General features: G+C 47.9%; 1 protein-coding gene across 2 annotated transcripts; it reads right to left on the bottom strand.

Moving 5' to 3' along the window:
• On the bottom strand, positions 1-26096 carry ASB9 (ankyrin repeat and SOCS box containing 9). Of its 2 annotated transcripts, none has more exons than XM_008696386.2 (7): positions 25709-26094; positions 17990-18069; positions 10461-10568; positions 7968-8118; positions 5853-5987; positions 3931-4122; positions 1-220 (listed from the first exon to the last, which is right to left on the bottom strand). In XM_008696386.2, the coding sequence occupies exons 1-7, from the start codon at positions 25797-25799 to the stop codon at positions 96-98; spliced, it is 882 nt and encodes a 293-aa protein (XP_008694608.1). In that variant the 5' UTR covers positions 25800-26094; the 3' UTR covers positions 1-95. The 2 variants fall into 2 exon arrangements, with proteins under 2 accessions (XP_008694608.1, XP_008694609.1); XM_008696387.2 differs by having other exon boundaries at positions 135-220; positions 3863-4122; positions 25709-26096.
• Positions 26097-26987: the final 891 nt, after the last annotated feature.

The following is a 26987-nucleotide window of genomic DNA, read 5'->3' as shown; positions in this document are numbered from 1 at the left end:
CAAGCTCTATAAACCTGACTTTATTGCAAAATGCCAGGGGCTACAACACTCGGGAATCTCTGGGGGCTGCTTGTGACTCGGGTCCCCGGACACATTTACATATGAAGGAGAAACCGTTTCAGCTCCTCAGGGAGGACGAGTCCGTTGATCTTGTGATGCTGCTGGGTCCCGAAACACTTCCGGATTCTAAGGCGGCAGAGCTGCAGCAAAGAAGGGGGCCCTGGAGAAAGATCGCAAGACAAGCCGCGCGTCGCTGTCATTGATCTAAGGCTCCCTTCCTTCTCTGAAAGCAGACAAGCTGTAACATTGTCATAGGGAAATAAACGTGGTTCTGCTTAAGACCATTTTCGGGGTTTTGTAGCAGGAGGCATTTTTAGGCCACGTTCTCTCTCTTTTCTGGTATCTAACTGAAATGAGCTTATTAGGTTTTGATTTAGAACAGATTGAAAAAAAAATCAAAGCTTAGTCTCACTAATGGAGGCTGAAGGCAGCTAATTTTGGAATTAGGAAGCCACACAAAATTCCCATTAGTAAAAATAAAATTTGCGTTCAACAGCTTTCTTGTACTTTACCTTAAAAAATAAGGTATTTCCCCAAAAATAAGGCATTTCTAGATACAAACATGTTTATAATTTAGCAATTTTAAGATATTCAAATATCGTGAGCTATCGGTGAAGCCTAAGGGTATGTTATCTTCTTAAGTCATATTTGTTTTTTATTCTGCATTCAGAGCAAACCCAATGTTTCGACTCAGAGGTGAAGAGCAAAGTAGCACAAACTTTGCATTGCGAACCAGCCAAGACTTTACGTTCTAGGACAGTGGTTCTCAACAGGGTATTGGATAGAAGGGCAAAGGAGGGGACACTTGGCAAAGCCTGGAGACACTTCTGTTTGTCACCACTGCTAAGGTTGAGAAACCCTGTTACAGCGTAGAAGGATGGGCCACGATTTCCCCCCCACTCCCCAACCCCACCCCCTGCACCAAACTGTACTGGGAATTCTCTCTTATTAAACACACAAAAGCAAAGCTATACACCTTCCAGAATCCCATAGAGCAGTGGTCCTCAATCCAGGCTCCATCTCAGAAAGACCTATCAGGGGGAGAAGCTTAACCACAGATGTTGGGCCCCACCCCGGGGGCCGTGGCTTCCATTCATCTTGGGTGGGGCCGGTGCATCGGATTTTTTAAAGGCACCTGCGCCAGGTCATCTCACGGTGGAGCCAGGACTGAGAACCCAAGCGAAAGGACACAGCGGCCTCGGCTTTCCTACCACATCCCTACGAGCTACAGCCATCTCTCGGCTGACGGAGAAGAGGACAGGGGGTAAGAGACACCTCCACGACCAAAGAAAGAAATGCAGTCCTGTCAATGGGGACCCCAGAACACATTCACAAGGCCCCTGTGGGGATTTAGGGCACCTTCTGGACTCTGTTCTGTGGACTCAGGCCATCTACTAAGGAAGGGTTTCCCGGTGGACTCGAGGCATACGGTAGCAAGCTGCAAGACGTACACTGTGGGGAAACTGAACTGCATTCCGTCTCACTACGGAGGGCCTCAGCATCTGTGCTAGACACGCGGTCGGGGACAACTGTGGGAGGTACGGATAAAGCAGTATCGGACGACGCAGAAAAGGACATCGGAGGAAGCTCAGCGCAACTACCGTGACTAGCTGAACGTCTGCTGTTTACTCTAAGTAGCCTGACGCACAAGTGTAGCCTTCCGTCCACAGAAGCAGCGCTGAAAACCCACCATAGCCCTGCAGCCGCTTCCTGGCACCTGCCAGTGTTCCAGGAGTGCATCTGACTCCATAATAAAAGCAGCATATTCTTTATCTAGGAATTGGCATATTGGTTTGGTCTCGATTTCTTTTTTTCCCCCAGCAACACTCACGATGCTTTAAAGCCAAAGTGCGTTCAAGGGTGGCCCTGTCATGCTGGGCTGGAGTCATTTTCAGGTTTCATTGTGTGCTGTGAGTAAACACGGCTTTAGACGCTTTTCAAGACCAATGCCGTGGTAATACTGCTGAACTCCTTTCCAGGGACATCCCGAGACCGAATTCGCTGTTAAATCCGCAGGTCTGGCTCTCTGCACTTGGCCTGGCCCCATTTCCCGTGGGCTTCCAGACTGCTGAGAGGTGACCTCACCAGAACCCCAAAAATGATTCATGGAGGCAAAAGCAGCAGTAATTCTCTCCAGGAGCAAATGCCATTTTATAAACCAGTGGGATCACCGACCACACTGTCACCAAAATGGGAATTAAAGGATACCTACAAATGGCCTGGGGAAATCAAGGGGGACGGAAGAGCCAGTGGAGGGGATCTGAAAGTCCAATGGGATTATCTGCTGAGGCAGGGGATGAGGGATCGTGTATGTGTGTGTGTATACACACACACATGCACGCGCACATACATGTGTGTGTGTGTACGTGTGTACGTGACTTTGTAACTTTTGTGGATCTCTTTCCCAGTTTAAAAACAAATGGTACTTTACCACTGTGTCGGTATAAAGACACACATAATCCAGGCTGAGTTTTAAACCTTTCTTCCTTCGGATTTTTAAAGAAATGAACACATTTCTATGGGCCCCTAAAAACATCATGGGCCCCAAGCATTGACCATCCGTGCTTGCTGGAGAAATAGGCCCTATATATAAATAGAATTTTCAAAAAACAAATCATCAAAATGCAAGTAGAGCGGCCTGGCGCTGATCACACTGCCTAACGTAAAGGGGTTCTATTGATCTGTGCCTTGAGCGTGACACTGCTCAGGGAGGACGGCCTCGTCTGGGGGCCCGAAGGCAGGGCTTTGGCTGCAAGTGTGCCAGGCAGTCGGGGTAGGAGGAAGAAGGTTCTGTGGCCACTTCACAATTCTGCACAGAGCTAGGCCTAATTCTCAGCACGCAGGCAGTATATACCAAGATAACCTGTCCTCAGAACCCCTCAGATAGGGAAGCCTGCCTCTAAGTCCCACAACCCTGAAAACTTAACCTAAAGTCCACACTCTAGGGGCGCCTGGGTAGCGCAGTCGTTAAGCATCTGCCTTCAGCTCAGGGCGTGATCCCGGCATTCTGGGATTGAGCCCCACATCAGGCTCCTCCGCTGGGAGCCTGCTTCTTCCTCTCCCACTCCCCCTGCTTGTGTTCCCTCTCTCGCTGGCTGTATCTCTGTCAAATAAATAAATAAAATCTTTAAAAATAAATAAATAAAGTCCACACTCTAGTAAGACAGCAGGTCCTGAACTGGCTCTTCTCCATTTCTAGGGACAATCACGAATGCCCTCTGAGGGGTCTCTACTCCCCACCCTAGCCCATCCCCGACCTCACAGCCCTATCCCCTTGCACAGCACTTAATGACAATGTTTAGTTGTTTGGGTTGGAAGTGCTGGTTCTTATTTGGGGGGCAGTGTGGACATAGGTGTTGACTGACCTGCAACGGTCCATAGTCAATGTCTTCAGACTGCTGCCGATCATGAAAGGAAGAACTTACGGCACTTAGCGAGTAGCATTCTTGCCCCCAGAACCCAAGTGCCCAGTAGTTTGGCCCATCTGTAGTGCAGTAAGGCATCCCGGGGGCATTGTACAACCCCCGAGAGGATTCTGCCGCATCATTCTAAAGCATGTTCTAGATAACTTTAATATCAAAAGTTGAAAATAATGTTAATTCTTTTAAAGCTGGCCTACCCCGTATATGAATATTAGATCATCCAAAACAGCTTGTCTCCAACATTTCCAACAACAGATGGTTCTTTACCACGTGACCAAGACCATTCCTTGTAGAATACTAAATGATTTCCGCTCCCCACATTTGGTGGCGGCAGAGAATGCTCTTTCTTATAGCATCAGAAGTCAGAACTCGGTAAGTACCTGCCTCCTGCTAGAGCCCGCAGGAGTCGCTATGGATTAGGGCTTAGGTTCGGGCAAAGGAGAAGCACCTTCTCTCTGCAAGAAAAGCTGCGTCAGAGGGCTCTCTGGAGGCACCAACTCCGAGGGACGTTTGCCTTCGGCGTTCTTGGCCTGGGTGTCTGCTCCGAAGTCCATGAGCAGCAGTGCCAGCTCCCCACTGGACGCCCTGGCCACTGCATGAAGAGGGGAATCCAGACCGCAGCCTTGGTTCACGCTGGCTCCTAGAGAATCACGAGAATAAGAGTCAGCCAGGAGGCTGAGTGTGAGCATCTAACTTCCCAAAGCACCGTGCCTCAAGATCCCTTAACAAAAGGGCTTCGACGGTGGGCATGGCAATCCTGGGAAAACGGGAGATGACTAGATCCCGCTGAATAAGACGCGAGCTGTAGAGCGCACGAGGTTTAAAACCTTGCCTCTGAGTGCTGAGCGTAGGTGTGCTACATACAAGAAAAGTCCTCCTCTTCAGGAGTAAGGTGGATTTCTAGGACCATCCCAAGCCAACTGCACCCCTACACTTTCTACAAATCTGCGCCCTGGCCGGATGCTGGCTGCCACTGGGACATGCGGGGACATGTGGCTTTGCCAGAGCTGCTGTCCCCCTAGTAAAATGGAAACCTATGTCCCCTCGACGAATAGTAACTGGATTGTTTCGGTACTGTTCTTGGTTTTGTGACGGATGTGAAACCCTACCCTTTCCTGACTAAGAGCTTAAAATCTCCCTAGAGCATTAGGGGAGAGGGAGGGGATGAGGGAGGGAGGAAAGGATGGTGGGAGGGAGAGAGAGAGAGAAGGAGAATGAATCTTTTTTTTTTTTTAAAGATTTTATTTATTTATTCGACAGAGACAGAGACAGCCAGCGAGAGAGGGAACACAAGCAGGGGGAGTGGGAGAGGAAGAAGCAGGCTCATAGCGGAGGAGCCCGATGTGGGGCTCGATCCCATAACGCCGGGATCACACCCTGAGCCAAAGGCAGACGCTTAACCGCTGTGCCACCCAGGCGCCCCATGAGAGAATGAATCTCTTAATTCATGGCAACAACAGCCAAATGAGTAGCAGGCAACAATAACCACAGGAACGTTCATAGGAAGGGACAGGATGGGACAGGAAGGGAAGGGAAGGGAAGGGAAGGGAAGGGAAGGGAAGCGACGGGAAGGGAAGGGAAGGGAAGGGTTACTGGAGTTTTAAAGAATAAGCCAGGACTCAGGTCGTTACGCAGGTGACGAAGTGGTGTTCTGAGGTCAAAGAAGGGTCTGGACAACAGCACGGAGGTGAAAAGAATGATACAACATAGGCCTCTCCGAGGAGCACAGAAGATCGACAATGAGCTACAAATGGGGCAGGCTGAATCTCCAAACAAGGCAAACTGGAGGAGAAGGCCCCAGGGAGGGAGGCCGAGCCCAGCTCCAGCAGCTGTGCGAGTCCTGCCGGGCTAAGAGCGTGACTGTGGACTCTGGGAAACAAACTGAGGGCTTCAGAGGGGAGGGGGTGGGGGATTGGGCTAGGCCGGTGATGGGTAGTAAGGAGGGCACGTATCGCATGGTGCACTGGGTGTTATACGCAAACAATGAATCATGGAACACTACATTGAAACCTAATGATGTGCTGTATGGTGACTAACATAATAAAAAATTTAAAAAATAATAAAAATAAAAATAAAAGAATGTGAGCAGCCGGAGGGAGGAGGTGAGAGGGAAGGGAGGAGAAGAGTTAATCACGGAGGACCACCCTGGGAGGAGATAGGCTCATCATCCTCACCCTCATTACGAGTGAGACAGTCAAAGTGCAAAGAGTGTAAAACATCCCCCCTTCCTGGGAACCCAGCCACCACGGACCCTGATCTCACCCGATGCCGTGGCCCACACTCTTCCCCCCGCTGCAATACAAACAGCTTCAAAAGACGTTCAGTCTACTTTTCATTTTCTTTCCTTGCTTCGTGTGCTTTTTGCTTTACCTGACTCCAGAAGCTTCTTGGCACAGGCTACCTGCCGGTTTTCACAAGCCAAATACAGCGGCGTGCCCAGGTGGCTGATGTTATGGTCCACGTCGCCCCCATGAGCCGCAAGGGTCTCCACGCACGCCACGTGGCCTGAAGCCCAAGACAGAAGAAAGATGGTTGCAGTGCACATTCTCTCAGCCACGGAAACACCACCTTCCCTCTCTCCTGCGTGCTTACATCTGCCACGGACCCAAAGCTATTCCTTTACTTAGCATAGGAAAGGACTTGACACACTGCCATCAGTTAACGGGCTGACCCTCAGAGGTTATTTCTCTGCAGCTCCGGGTAGAACTCCACTGGGGTTTACAAGCCACGGGAAGCAACCAGCAACCTGTTCTAAGTGTCTGTGGCTTTGTAATCAGACTGAATACAGAAATGGAAGGGAGGGTGGGGAGAGGGCTGGAGGAACAGGGACTGCAGGTAGGCCTGAAGAAGACAGGGCACCGTATGGGCCATGGGCCGGGGGAGGCAGCCGAGAAGCTCACCAAGGGCCAGCCCTGGGGAGAAACAGGCCACGGTGGACACAGGCGAGGCTGAGAAGCAGCTGCAAATCCAATCCGAGTGGGGCCCAGCTTGGCAAACTAGGTATGGTGAAAGCCAAATCGCTCTTGCTTGGTCTACTTCAACATTGCTCATACTTCAAACATTGCTCCTTTGTATTTTTTTTTTAAGATTTTATTTATTTACTTTGAAAGAGAGCGCCTGAGAGAGAAAACATGAGCAGGGTGGAGGAGCAGAGGGAGAGGGAGAAACTCTCCACTGAGGAGGGAGCCTGATGCAAGACCCGATCCCAGGACCCTGGGATCATGACCTGAGCTGAAGGCAGACGCTTCACCGACTGAGCCACCCAGGCGCCCTGCGTTTCTCTTTTTATAAAATCATTTGAGTTCCATGCATCCAGGGAATTGATGAGTTGACAGGTCTCTTAAAGAGAGAAATGTCAGTGCTTTGGGAGATAATTATCATATGGATGGTTTCAGTCGAACAGGGCTGCTGTAAGGGTCATGGGGAAATAAAAACTCTTCTAGCAACATGTGGTCGTGCTGGTGATGACGACGGTAATGGACACTGGGGAGAGGCAGAACTTGCCATTCTATTTTTTGTACCAGAGTTAAGAATATTGGGAAAACTGTGGCTTGATGGGAAGATTGCCGCAGCTGCGTACGTTCCGAGGTTCGAATGTACAGCAGGCTAACTGTGCAGAAGAACGCCATATTGTGTGCCGGGCATCTGCTAAGAGCAGACCTTAAGTGTTCGCCCCACACACAAAAAATGGTAACTCTATGAGGCAACGGATGTGTTCATTACTTTAACTGTGGTATCCATTTCATGATGTAGGTGTAGAACAAGTCATCGTGTTAGTACACCTTAAATATATACAATTTGGTCTGTCAATTATACCTCAATAAAGCCGGGCACGGTGGAGAATTACCCCAAGCTGTATACAGCATCTTTTATTTCCGAACATTGAAAGTTTGTTTCACTTAGAAAACCTACGTGGGGCGGGGCGCCTGGGTGGCTCAGTCGGTGAAGCGTCTGCCTTTGGCTCAAGTCATGATCTCAGGGTCCTGGGATCGAGCCTGCTTTTCCCTCTCCCTCTGCCTGCCTCTCCCCCTGCTTGTGCTCTCTCTCTCTCTGTTAAATAAATATTGTTTAAACATAAATTAAAAAATAAATAAAATAATTTGATTTTTCTGGGGTCATGGGTTCAACAGTGTATTCCACAAATCTTGATGGATGGTCTACCGTGTGCCAGACCCTGTTCCAGAGCTACAGCAGTGAACAACATTCCAGATGCTCTGACGGGGTGCTTCCCAAACTTTTTGTGCATCAGAATCACCTGGATGCCTGCTAAACAAAACACAGATGGCTGGGCCCCACCCCAGAGTCGCTGAGTCAATGCGTCTGGCGTGGGGGCCAAGAATCTGCAACCGCCTGCCAGGCCAGGCTGATGTTTCTGGTCCCAGGACCCCACACTGAGAAGAGAGCCCTTAAAAATATCCCTCCTCTTACAACAGTAAGATGTCTGTTGAAGGAGTGGTGGAAAACTTGAATTCTCAACAGATTTACCTCTCTTAGCCGCTTCGTGGATGGGGGACGCCAGATCGCTCGCAGGGTGGGGGCTGGCCCCGTGCTGCAGAAGCAAATTCACACAGTCCTGGCTGCCGCTGACGCATGCATTAAACAAGGGGGTGTGCCAGTCTGTAGTGACGCCATTCACCTGGAAAGGAAAGTTCCAGGCTGAAGGCTGGCAGTGGGGTGTCGTGGGTTCAAATCTAGACTCCACTACTTTAAGCTGCTATTTAACTTCTCAGAGCCTTCGATTCCACAGCTATAAAATGAGGACAAAAATACCAAATTCCGCAAGGTTATGAAAAACTGACTGAGGTAAGGCATCGAGAATGTTATCGAATATTCTACCACTTCCACACCCCCAGGAACATGAACCTTGAAACTAGTTAGGATAATCCTATATGGCTTACAAACTAATCTCCTTGTTTTAAACATGCCATTCTAGACCCGTCCCACACCAATCCAGTGTCCTTTCCAGCAGTGAGAGTAACCTTTTAGAGCTAACGTATTTTTTTAAATTTTAAAACATGAGTTTCACAGAACTATAGTGTGAATGCGTGCCAAAGATTTTCTTCAACTCGTTCGTTAATGAGAGAACCAGTAAGATGGTACGGCTGGCTCAAAGGAAAAATTATATCGTCAGTCAATTAAATGCTGAAATAAATCTGCTAATAGATACAAGACTCGCTAACGTCCTACAGGGCCATAAAGCTAGAGTCTTTGGGGCCATCTTTTCTAAGGTTGGAAATCTGACCGAAACTTACAAGTTCACATCCGACTTCACAGTTTGGGCTATAATCAAATAGGGAAGAGCCAAGCCAAATGCAAATTTTCTACATTGTTAACCAAAGATATTATGAAGACCATGAAATCATTCTCACAAGCCACTTCCAAGGAAGAAGAGGACTAGTGAGGCACAGAAGATATCCAGGGCACAAAGTTTAAGGAGGCACTCCCTTCCCGGAGACACGCGAGTGCTCAGCAACCCCGGCAGGGAGTCTCTCTCTATACCTGGCACCCTACGTGCCACTCAGCCTCTCCTTCGTCTCGGCCCTGCTTCCACACGTGGAGTCAGTTTTCTTAACCCCAGTATAAACCCGATGATGCGCTCACCTATGGCTCTCTACTACTGCTCTCAGGACAAAGCCCATTTTCTTGGCGGGCACGACAAGGCTGTTTGTGTTCTGGCCCCTCTTACCCACTCTGCTCTGCTGCCACAAGGAGTGATTGGAAGTTAAAAAAAAAATTGCTCACTTCCGTTTTCAAGTCTTTGCATTTGCTCTTGCCAGTGGGTGGGAAGCCCAGAACTTGCCCCAACCCACGACTCAGCTGACTGATGCCAACGGGTCCTCTGCCTTTCAGCTTAGACATCATTCTCCCCTCGGAAGCCTCATCAGGCTTCCTCTCCCCATCAGAAAGGAACGGGCCAGCACACTTCTGTGTGCTCCCAGCAAGCTTCTTAGTATTCACACTGGTCACGTGGTGGTAGTTTGCAAAAACGGCCACAGATTCTCTGCCCAGTATGCATAGCCCTCTGCGACACAGCATTGCAATTCCTGCCATCACAAGATGGACACTTCTTTTCCGATCCTTGAGTCGGAGCTCGCCCATGGGCCTTGCTTTGCCCGATGGGACAAGAGCAAATGGGATGCAAGCCGAGAGCTTGTCTTTTTTTGATGCTCTTGGCATCCCTGCTACCATGGGAACCAGGCCAGGCTGCCTGCGAAAGGATGAGAGACCACACAGAGGTTTTCTGCCTCCCCAGCCACCCCAGCAGGGTCGTCACAGAGCAGCCTGCCCCAGTCAACGTGTCAGCTAACCTCAAATGCCTAAAGGAAGCCCAACTGAGGTCAGCCGAACCAGGCCAGACCTGAAGAACTACCTGGCCAGCACAAGGAATTGTGAGACAAATAAATGGCTCTTGTCATAAGTCATTAAGTTGGGGTGGCTTGTTACACGGCCAAATATAACAGGTAGAAACAGTGTTTGGTGATTGCCCGCTGTGGCGTAGATACCGACATCCCGCAAAGCTCTTTCCTCTCTCCGGGGCACACAGCTTCGTTGTTACTTTCCCCCTCTTCTCAGATACGCACTCTAAAGCTCAGAGCCTAAGTAACTTAACCAAGTTTCCAATATTAGCAAATGGTAGACATGGCTTGGGACCATTATTCGGGTCTTATGGAGCCAAACGTTCTACGTTTTCTATAATATTTCATCACCTTCCAGCCTTGGGAACGAAGGCAGAAATCTAACAGCTATTTACTAGTAGTCACGGTTAAAGAAAATGATGCAGACTCAAACCATTCCTTTCTAGCTAAAAATTCAATACTTCATCTATCGCTAAAGCAAAGCAGCTTGATGGACACAATACTTTTGAAAAACACCCCTCTTCGACCTTCAGATCAGGCTAGTCAAAAGTGCTGGAAATTATTCAAAAGGGATGGAAACAGGCATTTGTCGTGGTTTCTAAGACATTTGAGCCGCACTTACCTGAGCTCCGTGCTTTAATAAAATGTTGGCACAAGAGGGATGACCTCCGAGACAGGCCTCATGGAGTGGGGACACACGATCTGCCGTGATGAGGTTCACGGGCCACCCCTGCAGGAGAGGAAATGAACAGAGTAAGGGGTGCAAAGTCACAGCTCCATAGGGCGGCGTTTCAGCCACAGATCCAGCCCTTCGACAATTCTTTTAAAGCTAACCTTGCTCCCAGTCGGACTGTATGCTAAGGTGTTGCTGATAACGTCAAACGAACAAACACAAAAGGAACTTTCATGCAGCTGGCGAAAGGATAATATGCTACAGCCTCTCAGAAATACAGCGGGACAGCCTCTACTAGAGTGGACGAGATGCGTCCCTGTGACCCCGCAATTTAACTCTTGGGGATACACATTCTAGACTGACTTATCTCGTTCTCGCTCTCTCTTGTCCTCTCACTTGCTGGCTTTTTGTCTCGATGAGGTCCATGACAAGGAACGGAGAGCGGTCTCCAGCTAACAGCCACTCAGTCCAACAACTCCAACTGAGGCCCTCAGTCCAACAGCCCGGAGGAACCGAACCTGGCCAACAGCTATAGGAGTCCCTGACCCAGGTAAATTGTGTCTAGACTCCTGAGGCACAGACCCTGTGACCCATTACGGTCTATTACATGAAGCTGCTGAGTTTGGGGGTAATTTGTTACACAGCAAGAGATGACTCATGCAGGACCAAAGCACGAGGGGAGCCTCCACACAGACAGGCGGAAAGTCCCAAGGCAGAGGGGCAATGACGTTCCCACTCTAGGTACTCGAGGTCTGAAGAGCCAAGAAAATTGTCAGAAGGCCCTGGGCTTCATCAACCTCTGGGAAAATGTGCTCTCCGGGAGATGGATTATGAGCTCAATCCAAGCAAAACATCGGAAGAACTCCAGGAGAGGCTCCGCAGACGCCCTGATCATGGAACACATTATTCTTAACAGGAGGAAATTGGGTACGATCAAATTGGTTTTTCTTGGGACACATTTTTTGAGAACACGGTTAGTTTAACTAATGACTTGGTAATACATTGTACCTTTTCTTCCCATAATAGTTAAAATTTGCCTAAAATCATTCCAATGAATTGCTCTCACGTTGTCATTCCTAACACACATTCTTCCACCTGTGTGGACATTTATGCGTCAGTCAGCCTCCTGATCATCCTGTCCTGTCGGCTTTTACTGTCTGATGGGTGACCTCATAGATTTTGAGAGGTCCAATCATTCTGGACATACGCCTGAGTCAACAGGATCCTGAATCCAGAGCCTTTCTTTGGGTGGGCTTGGGGAGGGGTTCTGGGAGACTCGAAATAACCCACTTGTAAACGAGAAATTCCAACATCCCTTACAGTATTCCCCCCCGACTGCCCTGCTGTTCACAGGAAGGGATGGGACTACATCTTCCCTTCCTTTGTAACCTCGCATCCCCTCTGTACCCACTGAGCACTGAATGAATGCTTCCTGACGGCCGACTCAAGAAGAATTGAGTTATTGCGTTGATCCCTTCTCAGGTACTGCCCAGGGACTTCAGGGTGGCATCTGCTGTTTTATTATTGTCATTATTATTTTATTATTTAATTGGAGGCATCCCCTCAAAGCTCTGTTCTCAGATCCTTTTTTGCCCCCTCTCAATGCTCTGTATTTGTCCAATCTCTTCCACTCACACTGCTAGAATATACAAGAAATACACAAGAAATTCACAATTCCCCAGGGTCACAGATCATGAGATGACAGAAGACTGTCCTTTAAAGGAATTAGGTATTAGGTGCTCTGTTATTACCAACGAACTCCTCCAGTTACCAACGCCGTTTCTTTTCTTTCTTGCTTGCTTTCTGAGACCGCTGCCGTTTCTAAGCAATCATTGGGGTTCTTCTACACAAACCCAGGTAAATGAAAATGCAAAAAAGAATTTAGTCACAATACAAAAGCTTTTCACCCCCATCACATAAGCACATGTCAAAGAGGTTCCTCCACTGGGCTTGGACGCAACTTTAATGAACAGCGGCAACCGGTCAGAATTACTGACAAATCTGAATCCTAGGATATCATAAGGTAACTTTTAACCCATTATTTCACACAGGGTCCAGTCCCCAGTGGGTTCTCAGGTTTTAAAAAAATGGATTAAATGGCTTATCTTTAACCTTTCTGTAATCAATTTGTCCCTAATCTCGGCCTATCATCAGACGCTCTTTTTGACGCATCCTTGGGGCTGGGCAATGTCAGGTTACCCACGGTGACACAGTGCTCAGTACCTGGCAGCTTTCTGTCCCAGCCTCAAATCACATGCCCTCCCCCACCTGAACCAACCTGAAGACTACAAGAAGGTTTGGCTTTTTCCTTTGTCCTGTACAGAACGGACACAGCATTCTCTGCGCTCGGGGCAGAAGAAGGTCACGAACAGCCGTCTTGCTCAGGCTCATCAAACACATCATTCCCTTCTACTGTAGCAAGGAGATCAAAGCCACTTGATGTGAGGACTTCACGCATTCCTCTCTCCCCACCCCTAAAATCTCTCTGCATGTCTCCAGTCTGCTGCTCTTCCATTGCTCCTTTCTTTGAGAAAGAAACATCTGAGCTCGCCCCAACAGCCTGTGACCTTACCCGGTCCCTCCACCACCTCATGACTTGCCTTCGGCCGCCTTCTCACAGGCGTTCCCCAGCTCTCTCCTCTTCAGGCACACTTTCCTTTTGCGTTTTGAAGCCTTCCCATTCTCATTCCAGGCCCCCTACTAAACCTCCATCCAATGCCCTTCTCCCCTTTGCTTCCCTCCTTTTTTTCAAAATTAGTCTGTCCCCATTGTCTCTACTTCTAGCCCTTCTCTCATCTGCCAACACAATCCTGCTGAAACTGCTTTTAAAGATCACCAGAGACTTTCTCCTTATCGAATGCAATATAGCTCGCTCTGTCCTCCACCTCCTCCACTTCTGGAAGTTGCTATGTATTCATCCCAAGCTCATGAAACCTCTCCCCTGGCTTCGAAAACCAAGCTCTCCCTGACAAAAGCGCTTTCTCTGACCTCCTACTGTCCTTTTTCTGTCTCTCTCACTAACTCAGTCCTTTTCCTCCTCACATCTCCTAAATGCAGGCATTTCAAGGATTTGCCCTCGGCTCTTTTTTCTCTCAATACTCTCTACATATCATATACGGCTTTCCAAACTCAATCTCTGCCCCATACACGTTTCTAATTCCCTGCTAAGACATAAGCATCTAGAGACCCAACTAACCACATAAACTCAGCCTCTGCCAACAACCAAACTCTCCCTGAAAAGGGCTCCTTGTCTCGCCAGCCCGAATTCTCTGAATGGCCCCACTATATTGTCTCATACCTAGGACGGAGACCTCAGAGGGAGGGTAAGCAGAGTGATTCCCAAGTTCAAATGCTGGCACCATCACCTAACAAGCAGTGTGACCTTGAGCCAGTTACTTCTCTCCCTAAGTCTCAGTTTCCTCATTTGTAAAATGGAGACAATTGTCCCTACCCTATAAGGTTGTTACGAGGACTCAGAAATGACGTATGCTCAGCATGCTGTAACTTGCAGGCAGTTATGATCTGATCCTCAGCCTCTGAGGATTGCAGGGGGCAGCATAAGGACTTTTATTCAAGGAACTGAACAGCCCGTCTTCACCACTTGCTTTTAGCCAGACCTTACTGCTAAGGTTCTAGATCTCAGCTGTGCCTTGGAATCACTTGGGGAGCCTTTAAAGTCCTGACACCCAGGCTGCACCCCAGAGCATTTGTCATATAATCAAAGGAGGCTGAAGTCAGGCATCAGTATTTTTAAGAGCCCCACCTTATCCCAGACATCTCAAGGCGATTCTAATGTGCAGTGCAGATTGAGAACCACCAGATTAAGGTCCCACTATGGTCAAGTGGTATCATAATTGCTTTCTGCTGACCTAACAAACTGCTCCTTTTTTAAAAATAAGGTTTTATTGAAGTGCAATAAAGTCCATAAAGCCTAAGTGTAAATCTCAGTGAATTATCATAAAGAAAATATGCATGTTATCACTACACAGGTAAAGAAACTTGATATCATCTGTCTTTTCACATTTAACCCTTCTGCTGGGAAGAGCTGGTAATACAATCTCCTACTTGTAATCTGAATTACCCCAATTACTAATCAGCATAGTTGGATACATTTATTGACTATTTGGATAGCCCCTTTTATGAAGTGCCGGTCCAAGTCTCTTGCTCATTTTTCTGTCAGGTTGCCTATCTTTTTTGTATTGATTTTAGACAAGGATTATGGGCCCTTCATTGGATGGATGGATGGATGGATGGATGGGTGTGGGGTGTGTGTGTGTGTGTGTGTGTGTGTGTATATATATATATGTATATATATATATGTATATATATGTGTGTGTGTATATATATATATATATATATAAAACAAATATTTTCTCATCTGTGGCTTGCCTCCTTCCTTTTTAAATATTGCCTTTTGATAAAGTTAATTTTAATGAAATCCAACTTATTGGTCCTTTTTTTTTTCCACCTACTACTCCTTTCATGTCCAATCGCCTCTCTCTCTCCTACACTATCATAATGGTCTCTTTTATTAAAAAAATCCCTGAATGTAGTAGTTCTACAAGAGGTTTTTAAAAACTACCAAAGCAGGGGGGGCACCTGGATGGCTCAGTCAGTTAAGCATCTGGCTCCTGATTTTGGTTCAGGTCATGGTCTCAGGGTCGTGGGATCGAGCCCCGAGTTGGACTCAGCAGGGAATTTGCTTGAGATTCTCTCTTCCTTTCCCTCTCCCTTTGCCCCTCCCCCCACTCACATGCTCGCTCGCTCTCTCAAATAAATAAAATGTGAAAAAAACAAAAAAAAAAACCCTACCAATGTATGAAGAATGCCCTAGTTTAAATCAGAATATCTGGAGTGAGGTCCAGGCATTGTTATTTTTTAAAAACGTCCTGGATGTTTTAATGTGAAGCCATGGTGAAGAATAGTTACGGATTCAGTTTCTCCATTCTTGGGCCAAATTAGAATTTCTTTCCTCTTTCTCTTTTCTCTTTGTTTTACAGACCTTTGAACATTGGTCTTATTTCCCTCCCTAAAATAGGTTTGGTTTAGCAACCGTGTTTGTCATTATTCTTTGATTAGCCAAAGTGCTATTAGATCGTAATCAGAAAATAAACGCCATGTGTGATGACGGTAACTGGAGTAGGTAATTTACATGATGTCACTTCAGTTAATCCTCGCAGACCCATATAAGGTAACCTAATAGACTGAATTTTTGGTCTTAATTCTTTACTCTCCTATAGCAGTGTAACACATTCACACCTTTGCCGTCACCTCATCGTTGACAAAATGTACTTCCTTCAGCCTTCACTTCAGACTTGGTCCTCTGACTTGCTTTGGCCAACATCGGGATGTTGGTAGATGTGACATGAACAGACCGGAAGTACCCCTGCATGGCTGGGCTTGCCCTGCTGTGCTCCAGCCTTTTGCCATGAAGCCGAAATTCCTCAGGTAGCCGTGGCTCAAAAAGGGACGGGATAAATGCAGGAGAGCCACCCCCAAGCTACAGCCTACAGCCAAGCCCGACCTAGGCTGGCTGACCTCAAGACTCGTTGACCAGAAATAAATGTTTATTGTATTATGCCCCTCCGTTCGGGCTGCGTTGTTGCCCAGCAAGATCTGACTGATACAGGTAGTTATTGGAATGCTCATTTTATGAAGGTAGAAAGTGAGGTTCCAAGAAGATAAGTTGCTCAAATAATGTGACAGAACTTAGATAAAGATATGGTTCCATCTGATGTGCAGTAGACATATAAATACTGAATATAAATGAATATCAGTCCAATTTAATAAGCGATATATAAAAGCCACAGTGATCATTTTTCATCCTATCAAAATAAGGTAAATGTTTCATTTTATCTGAGAAGCAGCTTAACTGCTTTTAGCTGGAGTTATGTGTTACTACCTAAATTTCGATTTATAATAGGCTGCTACCATAAACAGCTCAAGATAGTGGCTTAACGTAGTCTGAAATTTTTCTTTAGAAATTGTTATCTTACGGGGCGCCTGGGTGGCTCAGTCGTTAAGCGCCCGCCTTCAGCTTAGGGCCTGATCCCAGGGTCCTGGGATCGAGCCCCGCATCGGGCTCCCTGCTCCACTGGGAGCCTGCTTCTTCCTCTCCCACTCCCCCTGCTGGTGTTCCCTCTCTCTCTGGCTGTCTCTCTCTCTCTCTCTGTCAAATAAATAAATAAAAACTTAAATAAAAAAAAGAAATTGTTATGGGAGGATTTCTTAGTCTAGATAGGTCCATGAAATTGAAATTTTTTTAAACTTAAAACATTTATTTTCACGAACAACTACCTAAGATGTCTGATGTCCTTCCATTACGAATCCAGACGACAAGCCACAGTGGTAATACCAGCACAGAGGACTATCACTGAGAGGAATCACAGACCCTCTTATTGCGTTTCGATTGTTGCAGACATCTAAAATATCTCAAAACACGCACTCAGCCTACTTAGAAAATACGGTAGTTACTGGAATCGCCACTAAATCTTATTTAATGCATTTTATATCACCATGTCACATTTGTTCTTTTACTCATTTGATAGGTCGTCTCAATATTGTGTTTCACGCATTTAAAACATTAGGCTGATAAGGGGTCCACAGACCTTGCCAGGCTGCCAAAGGGTCCATGGTACGGAAAGGGCCAAGAGCTCCCACCTGAAAGACTACAGTCTTTTCTGAAAACAGAACATTCTGAACAAAAACTTTTATTAGAATTTTGATTTCAACCGCTTTTTTTTTACAAGTGTCTTTGCTTAAGTTCCCAATAATTTCGAACCAGCAAAACTCAAATTAATGTGTACTTGAAATTACACCTGGGGAGCAGAGAAACTGGTTATCAAACTGGGCAGAGCCACTATCAGCTAGAGGTTCCGTAAGACTCAAAGTATCTTCAAAATGGTAAGATTACATATTTTAAAAGACATTTTTAAGCATTTATTTTACATCAGGGGTTTTCAACCTCAGCGCTACCGGCATTTGGGAGTGGATAGTTTTCTGATGTAGAGGGCTGTCCTGCACAACGTAGGATGTCAATGACATCCTTGGTCTCTAGCCACTCGATGCCAGTAGCACCCTCCCCAACCCCCACTCCCAGCTGTGACAACCAAAACTGTCTCCAGACATTGTCAAATGTCCCTAAGGGGCAAAACTGCCCCAGTTGAGAAAAACTGTTTCAGGTGATAATTTTCAAGAACACAGTCTATCGAGTAAAGCGAGGGTAACTCGAATGCACTGATCTCAGTTATTCACCCAGTAGGTATAATAGTACCTATTATGTGCATAGAATTGTAGTAAATTCTAGTATTGATGCCAGCCTCCCGATAAAGAAATGGTTAAAGGGGACCGGATTCACTTCATTTTGCCAAAGAGGAAATTTCTATCTTAATAAATCAGATTATAATTTTTTCTCAGCATGGTGAGCAAGAGATAGATATGCTTAATATTTATCTTTTTCCCCAAAAAAATCCATGTACCTGGCTGATGAGGTTCCTCAGAGAGAGCAGACGTCCGTGGATGGCAGCTTCGTGCACAGGAGACCAATCAGACACAACATCTACACGGAAAGGGAGGAACGGGTTACATCGTGCTAACACACTATAGACCCAAGGCGCATCCTCCCCCGTCAAGAAGAGCCCAAAGGGTCTTCCTGGATGGAGAGCTTGGAGTCAATCAACCAAGACTCCCATGAGCCCTTCAGCATTTCTCCCCTCTGTTGATGCTCCCAGTACACATTTTATTTGAAATGTCAAGATAGCTAAAGAAAGAACGACAGCCAGTCTCCCAGCTGAGGACAAAAGAGATAGATTGGGATGACGGACTACTGGACTTCCATTTACACACTGGTTTCAAAGGCAAATGGTCCATTTAGTTAAGTGAGAGCTTCACTAATCAGCAGCATTAGCGTGTTAAGCTGTGGTTGCCAGTCTAGCTTCCCGCATGAAATCCGAACTCTGGTATCTCAGCAAACAGCGCCACATACTAATAGTAGTACTGACATCATTACATACACCATTAGGTTTGAAATCAGATCTAAACAGAACCCTATCTATTTATGAACTACCTCCTATCCCAATATCAAGCACAAAGTAGAGTTCAGTCTGACCTTGTAACGGGAACATGATTTACCCCAAAAGGTAGCATGCCGGTGTGGTTAAGAGAGCTCTGGATTCAGACCCGCTTGGCCGCTCCTGAGCTGTGGGTCCGTGGACAGGCTCTGAGCCTCAGTTTCCTTCCCTGTCACGTAAGGACAGTAATAAACTTACCCACAGCTCAATACCTATTAGCTACTATCATTATCCTGCCCTGCCATCAGGCAGAGTCTTGATTATACCCCCTCATCACTGCTATTTCAAATAGCAAATGTATTTCACGACCACAGAGAAAGAATACACATTCCGCGGAAGGAAGCCTGTAAACCCTGTCCCAACACATTAAATGTTTTCCTCTCTCTAATTGAATGTGGAGGCAACCTGAATGAGACAGAGACCTGCATTTTCCTCCTCTCAAGCTGTGTCTGATTTCTAGAACAAACACAGGAAATCAGAATGTGAGGCGTTTCATCCGAGCTTGCTTCACCCTGCCTGCCTGCCTGAGTAAACACGCTACACACGAACAAGGCAGAATGGTCTGCGCCAGCCACGCCTCGTAAAGGAACCAGGGGCTCCTAAAAGCTACGGGGACCTGGGGAAGCAGGGCAGTTACTAATGCCTTACCGACCGAAAAGCCAGAAAGGAGGTGGCTAGAACACTTTGTACTTAACACGCGTTGGCTGAGGTCCGCCTGCTATCTGGAGCTATCGAGGCCCTGGAAAATCTGTCCTAGGGAGCAAATTACCATCCTTCCAGATGGATTCGTGAAGCATTGATAGGTAAGAGGCAGCTGAACGAGCCTACAGACACGCAGTCCATCCAACGCTTTCCTTCGGGGGTCCCTACGAGTTCCTTACGTGAAATGGCTTTTCCTACCTCCAAAACCTTACGCTCAGTAGAAACTTCATGGCCTCGCAGCAGTCTCTGAGGTTCCTGATTCTCTCAGGAAAAAAATATTGCTGTTTCTAGTGCTTGGAGCCTACCCCCGAGGCTGCAGATACGGAAAGACTTCTCTCCAAATTAGAATTAAAAGGACAACTAATTCTGCACTGTCGGTACTGATGCAAAATACAAATGTGCGCCGAATCCTGAGTGAGAAGAAGAGCCAACAACTGAAAAAAGGTTTGGAAGATCTGTTTTAAAAGACATTTGCAAATGCACCCTAATGGTTCACCGTGTGTGTGATGATTAATCCATTTTTCCTTCCAAGTGTTCAGCTGCTAAGAAACCTAGCTGGTACATTCCCCTTTCTTAAAGCGAGCTCGGTTAATTAGAGCTGACAGCCTAAACAGTCCGGGCAGGTAATTTGGGTCCTAAATTGTAACTCTGTTCAGATTTCATAAAAACGATGCAATTATATGATCAACCAGAGACAAAAACGGGCTTTACTTTCTGTTCGTTCGTCTTGAAACCATTACTCCTTCCATTTACCGTAAATAAAGAACCACGTACTCCTCTAAGAGGAATAAAAAAGGTCACCTGCGGTTTGGTCCCCCTGCGTTAGAGTGTGGGATTTCCAAAGCAGACACAGTCTGTGTCACTGAGAAGCGCAGGGTGTTGTCCTGGTGCACGTGGTGAGCGGCTGACCATCTACATCTCTCTAACGACGTGATTGACTCATAATCCACATACCATACAATTCACGCCCCTAACGTGTACCAGTCATTGGTTCTCACAGAGCTGTACAACCGTCCTACTACGCTGTCCATTTTCGGACACCTTCATCATCCCCAAAAGAAACCCCTCGCCCATTAGCTGTCACTGCCCAGTTTCACTTTCCCCGACACCTGGTGGCCACTTATATACTGTCTGCCTTCATGGATCTGCCAAGCTGAACATTTCACGTAAATGGAATCGTACGGGACGTGGTCCTTTACGGCTGACTTCTTCCACCTAGTGTCATGTCTCAAGGTTCGTCCACATTCTAGTACCTATCAGTACTTCATCGCTTTCCAAGGCCAAATAATACCCACCGTCGAGATAAGACCACATTTTACTTATTCACCTGTCGGTTGATGGACACCTGGGTTGTTTTTACTTCTTGGCTCCTATTAACGGCGCTGCTATGGACATCCGTGAGCAAATCTGTGCGTGGCTGTTTTCAGTTCTCTTGGCTTCATACCTAGGAGTGGAAGTGCTGTAGGACATGGTCACCCAATGTTTAGCCTTTCATGGAACTTCCAAACTCTCTTCCAAAAGGGTCGTACCTCTTTATATTCCCATCAGCACCTTTCTCATTGGAAGTCATTTCAGACTAGGGTTCGGTAAGCCTATCATAATGTGTCAATCACTCCTGCCCAGGAGAAAAACATGGGTCCTGCCAAAGGCAAAATTCATCTCAAATTTATACAAGGACGTCAGCCTCAGCTGGTCTCTGAACAACTGAGTGATTGTGTGAAGACTGAAAACCATGATGGTGGGAAGGTTGACATTTTTCTAGCATCGAGAGCGTGGAGATACGTATCTATATGCATACATACACACACATGGTTTAGTAAACACCGTAATCTGCAACACGGACTAGTCCACACCCACACACACTCTCTCTCTCCAGCTCTTAAAAACACTGGAGAGACAGCTGAGGCATACACCTTATGTGCTCCTGCCTGGGAAGATCAGGAAGAGGTTTCTCTAGGGTTTTCCAGAGCCCACACCCAAGCAGGCAATGAGCTACAGACAACATGTGCAATTACACCCAGAAACAGCTTTGCCTGCCTTCCTGCTAACCACCAGAGAGCAGACAAGGCAGGAAAGGGGACCGATTTCCCCCAGAACACAGAAATGCTCCCAGTAGGGAACTGGACGAAGAAGGGACTCAAGGTCACCATCCCCTCTTCCACTGACCCCACCACCGCCTCTGAAACTCAAGGGCCATTATCTGTACACGACACACCACCCAAGCCCTGAGGATATATTAAGGATTCTTCCCCAACACTCGCTCAGCCAGGGTCTACTGGTTTGACTGCCAGAAAATCAATGCCAAATGGGGTCATTGGCAACGCCACAGATGCCGCAGCCGAGCTCGAGGTGAAAATGGGGCAGGCAGCTCTCCTCACAAACCCACTCCACCAGTCCTCCAATTAGGGCCATTACACCTACCTTCCTCTTAAATCGAGCCGCCGTCAAACCCTGCAGCGCATTAGGAAGGCTGCCATTTCATCTTTATTGCAATTCTGGAATGATTTTTTTAAATTTCCATTATTTCAGAAGAGATTTTAAAGGCGCTAATTGGTACATTCTGAGAAGAGCTACTACCGAAGCTCTGAGGCAGTGGCATAAATCTGTCTCCATCCTGGGAAACATTTTGCGAGGTCAAGGGGCAGAAGGGGAGGTTGGGTGGCCGTGAGAGGGTGGGAGCGTCTGCCTTCGGTCTACGGGACGTGGCGAGGGGGGCTCAGGGGTGTGCACCAAGACACAGAGGGAGTGGGGGCTGTGCTCACAATTACGATGGACCCTGGTTGGGTATCAGGACAAACAAAAAGAAGAGGAAGAGAGGCAGAGCCTCGTGGTCAGAAACAGGAAACAGAAAGGCCCACTGAGGCAGCTCTTGGGCAAGTCAGACCTGTCCACTGTAATTCCTTCTCCAGCCCCATCGCCCAGCCTCTTCTTTCCCGGTGTCCGTCTGTGTCTCTCTCTCAGGCTGCTTTCTCCACAGGGACCTCACAGCAGCACCCATTCTGGCTGGTCAGGCAGGTTTCCCCAGAAAACCTGCCCCCGCCGAAGTGCCTTGATATCTCAAGATCCACCATGAGCACACGGGCTTGCTTCCTTTCCGTGCCCGTTCGCGCCTGTCTCCTCCTTAAATGCGAGCCCACTCTCTACAGGGTGGGCTCGATTTCGGGAGGAAAGACCTTTCTACAAAAACCTGCAGGAGTGGGGACCTGCTCGGTGCGTCATGGGTGATGTCTAGTTTCTCCTCCACCGTAAGGAGTACGAGTTGCTAAGAGGAGGTATGCATCGCTCTCCTAGAGCTGCCCTAACGAGGTTGGCTTCAAACGACAGAAATTCATTGTCATCTAGTTCTGAAGGCTGGAAGGCAGGAAGGTGTTGTCAAGGCCATGCTCTCTTCAGAGGCCCTAAGGAAGAATCCTTTCTTCTTTGCCTCTTGTAGCTTCAGGTGGTGGCCGGCCATCTTTACTGGGTTTTTTGGCTTGTTAGACGCGTCACCCCAATCTCTGCCTCTGCTGTCACAGGTCTTCTCCCTTTCTCCTCTCTTCTTCTGAGGACATCGGTCATTGAATTAGGGCCCACCCGACTCCAGTATGACCTCATCTTAACTAATTACATCTGCAACGACCCGACTTCCAAATAAGGTCACATTCTGAGGTAATGGGGGTTGGGGCTCCAACATCCTTTGGGGAGGCACAACTCAACCCATACATAACAAGGTATTTTCAGGAAAATAAAGACATTCTCCTTAAACCATTAAACCAATCTCTGCGAAGAGCTGGTTGCCATCTGCCTACCCTTTCCTCCCTTGCCTCAGAGTAGGAGTCAGAGAAAGACCTGCAAGGGAGAAAGGGAGCAGCCAAGTTCCCCAGACGAACCACACCTGGGCCCTCGTTAACCCCGACCTGGTCCTGTGCCAGGGGACACGCTTCACCTGAGCTGAGTCTCTCGGCAGGGCCTTTGGGAAACAGCGTTCGGAATACTTCACGTTCCACACCTCGCCAAGGTCAGGACTTCAGAAGCACAAACAGATGCAATTGGGCTAGAACTGAGGTTACGCGCAAGGGGCAAGGCTGGAACAAAGCAAGGGGAGCTGGGCTCCACTCGGGAAGGGAGCAGCAGAGAGCCCAGGAGGGCTTCGTGGTGGCAGTGGCAGGGCTGAGGGGTGGAAGATAAGGGGGACCTGGCCAGAGGCAGGAAACGAGGAAGGAGGAGAGCAGAGGTGTCCTGCCATCTGCCCTTGTGACTCCTGCTTCTTTGGAAACTCCTATTCCTTTAGTTCTTGGGGAATGCCAACACTGAATCTCTTCCTGCTTCTCTCACTGGTCCTACGTGCTCACCTGCAGGCCTGGCCCCGGGGCCCAACCCTGGCTCTCAGCTGTGGGCCATCAGACCAGCTCTCCTTTCCCAGGATTTCAGCACAGCCCCCACAGAATACTCTGAGGTCTCGGCTTCCCGACCCCTCGCATTCCCCAGCGTCCGGGCCACATGGTCATGCTGTGCGCCGGGCAGCGGCATTGGTACTTTGATGTTCAAAGCAGAAGCCCTATCCTCCCTTCCTCACTTGGCTCCCACGTCAGCTCCTGTCCCCAACTTCTCTCGTACCTTGCCCCCTTGGCTGACATTAATTTAGGCTTCAAAACTAGTTTCAGCTGCCTCCCCTCCTTTCGTCGCGGTATTTAATCAAGCAACATAGCCTGGCTGCTCTCTCCTCTGAAATAGTCACCCGTTTCCCATTTCTCTGTCATTTCCAACGTTCGATCCAAGTGTAAGCTCCATGCTGAGATAGTGAGTGCATGGTTCTCCAAGCCTGGTCCCTAAACAGCACCATCAGCATCGCCTGGGAGCTTATTAGGAATGCAGACTCCCAGGCCTCACCCAGGCCTACCAGGGCCTCGGAAGCTCCGGGGGTGGGGCCCACCCGGGGTGGGGCCCACCCATCTGCATGCGAGTAAGCCCTCCGGGTGACGCCCTTGCAGGAGAGCTGGAGAAGCAGCAGATTAGTGCAAGAACTTCCCGTGATCCCACTATCCAGCCTCACTTTGGCCACCAGGTTCACTTACTTAACAGCCTTCATCACTGCCCGATCTCCACTCCACAACCATCGATGGCTCTCAACTCCCTGCCTCATGAAGGCTTCACTCGTCTGAGCCTTCCGCAGCCCCATGATCAAGTTCATCTCTCCAAACTTGCCCTCAGCGGACTCCCTAAGACTCTCTGCATCCTACTTGTGACCCTCTATCCACTTTCTAAGCACTAGACCTTTAAGTATACAGGCGCCTGCCCGCCTCCACCCACTGATCCGGCCCCAAATGGAGATTAGGAACTTTAGAAACCCTAATCAGTGAAAAGTGGCTGCCACCCCTCTCTGGAGTGGAAATAAAAATAAACATCATACTTAGGTGTAAAATAATCACGTGCAAGTCATCCAGATTACTGATTCTTTCCCACATGAACTCGGAAATACAATTTGCTGCTTGAAAAATATATTTACCAAATTCATTTTTTTAAAAGCAATTTTTGGTGCCACTCTGCTTTCTACTCCTCCAAGTTTGGGCTCAAAAAATCTGATTAATCCAGTTCTGCCTTTGCAGATGCAAATCCTACTCACTGTTGAAAGCTCTGCTCCTTTTAGCAGCAAAATTGGATACATGAATGAAGGACGGAAGCAGTCGTTAGTGGGAGGGAAGGCATTTTGTTAATTTCTTCTGGTTTCTCCTCGCCTTTCGGCAGCTGTACGACAGGAGAGTAATAAATCCTGCCTGACTTCTGGGTCCCTGCATATTGCCCCTCTGATAGACAAGTGCTGTGGGCAGCCTTGCTAATAATATGAATCCGAATGTCAGCATCGCTCCTCTAATGCTTAGACCCATTTTTCAGAATCCTTTCAGGCACCTGTTGAATGTTCACCAAAAATGACAGTTGCCCAGAGGCATGAGGCTCTATAGTGAAGACACCACCTGACAGGTGAGAATCATCCAAGATGCTTCTCCAAAGTTAAAAAAAAAAAAAGAAGTCTGCTTTTAAAGTGAATCAATCAGTACTCAGTGTTTGGACATCATTTATAAACCCGGCCCCACCTAAATGCCAAATACCTAAGACCTTTTAATAATGTCTTGGCAGTAAAACTATCCTATTTAAATATAAGTTTTATACCTCTGATGTAATATACGTGATACCTCTGGCCCACAAAAGAGAATTCTTTGGGAGCGGAAGTTTCTACCGGTGAATAAGCTGTGACAGTCGACTTAGTGCGGTCTCTAGGACTCGGCAGATAGAGGTGCACACCTTTTTTGAACCACCGTGTAAAGGACATACATCTTCCAAGCTGTGGACACACCTCAGACAGGGCCACTGAAATCAGCCCGCCCTCTCCTCTCCTCAGCACGTTAGGCAGCCTCCCCAGCACTCTGATTCCACAGCCCGTCCACTCACCCCCCATCCACGGGTTTGCAAGGAGCCTGGTGTCAGGAGGGTCTCCTGGCCTCGGGGACTTGCTGTTCCTGCCCCCCGGTTCGCCGTCCATGGTGCTCTCCTGGGCCGGGCCAGCTCTGTGCTCCACTTCAGTTGCTCAGGAGAGTCCAAATTCCATGCTCCCCCTGCTCCTGGGAATTCCAGTGCTGTGGCTGGTCGAGCCGCACCGTCCTGGTCAGACGGCAGAGAACAGCAGAGAACAGAACAGGCAGGGTAATCTGAGCACACTACCTGTGGTCAGACGCACGCGCCCAGACACACACACACACACACACACACATGCACGCACGCACGCTCCACCTAGCTGGCTGGAGGTTGGCCAAAGCTCACAACGGCCCCCCAAGCCCCAAGTCTGCAAAGTTGCTGATGTCACGTCCTTTCCCAAACTGAGACCAATCAGTGAGGAAGCCTTGGTTTATCAGGAAGGAAAGCCAGTTTGTAACTTTTGGAGAGCAAAGGGAACAAACAGGGTGGGGGTGAAGGAAACCACTCCCTGCTGCAACGTTGTTCGCTCTGCTGGGATCTGCTTGTTCTTTGGGGGCTTCTCATTGTTGAGAAAGCCCCAGAACCCAAGAGCTGAGAAAGCTGGTTTTGCTGCAGCCCCGCTGAATCGCTTGCACAGCAACAGGCACAGCACGCCCTGGCCATCTGCACATGTGGTTTCAATTTTTCTGGGAGTTTCTTATGGGAAAATGTGTCTATATGTTACAAAAATGCCCCTTTGGCCAGAACTTCTATTTTCTTCCCTCTGACTACGAGGATTTCACTGGGCGTCCTGCTTCGCCCTTCCTCCCCACACTGTATTTTAACTTCTAAATAAATAATTAATGGTTGTTATTGGGAAATGGGTGGCTGCGTGGCCTGCGGGGGAAACCTACTACTTTGTTAATTATAAAAAGTTTTACTCTGGGGAGGTTTCGCCCGCTTGCCTTTACGAAAACAGCTCCCGGCACCCTTGGGTGCTGCTGCGGGCTGATGGCCCTCCCGAGACTCCCACTGGGCCTTTTCCAGGTGAAGGGCATTTTTCTTCCCAGGGAGGGAATGCTCTGAGTTAGTCTCAGGCGCAGTCTGTGAAATGACTGCAGATTTTTTTTTTTTAATGCCAAAGAGGTAGCTGTTTTAGGGATCCTGCCTGAAATGAAACATGTGGCAGCCACTGCCCTTCATGTTTTAAATGCATTTCTGTGCAAACATATGGGTACACACTTATCCCTTTACATTATTCACATAAATGTAATTA

This window comes from Ursus maritimus (genome assembly GCF_017311325.1).
Source record: "Ursus maritimus isolate PB19 chromosome X unlocalized genomic scaffold, ASM1731132v1 scaffold_X1, whole genome shotgun sequence".
NCBI lineage: Eukaryota > Metazoa > Chordata > Mammalia > Carnivora > Ursidae > Ursus > Ursus maritimus.
The sequence above is the reverse complement of the archived record's forward strand: the minus strand, read 5'-3'. Positions and strand labels throughout refer to the sequence as shown.

Coding starts and splice junctions, on each gene's coding strand:
- ASB9 (XM_008696386.2), bottom strand. CDS start 25,799: ATGGACGGCGAACCGGGGGGCAGGAACAGCAAGTCCCCGAGGCCAGGA. Junction 18,070..25,708: donor TGCAAACCCGTGGATGGGGG/GTGAGTGGACGG, acceptor CTTTCCGTGTAG/ATGTTGTGTCTGATTGGTCT. Junction 221..3,930: donor GCTTTTCTTGCAGAGAGAAG/GTGCTTCTCCTT, acceptor ATCTTTCTCCAG/GGCCCCCTTCTTTGCTGCAG.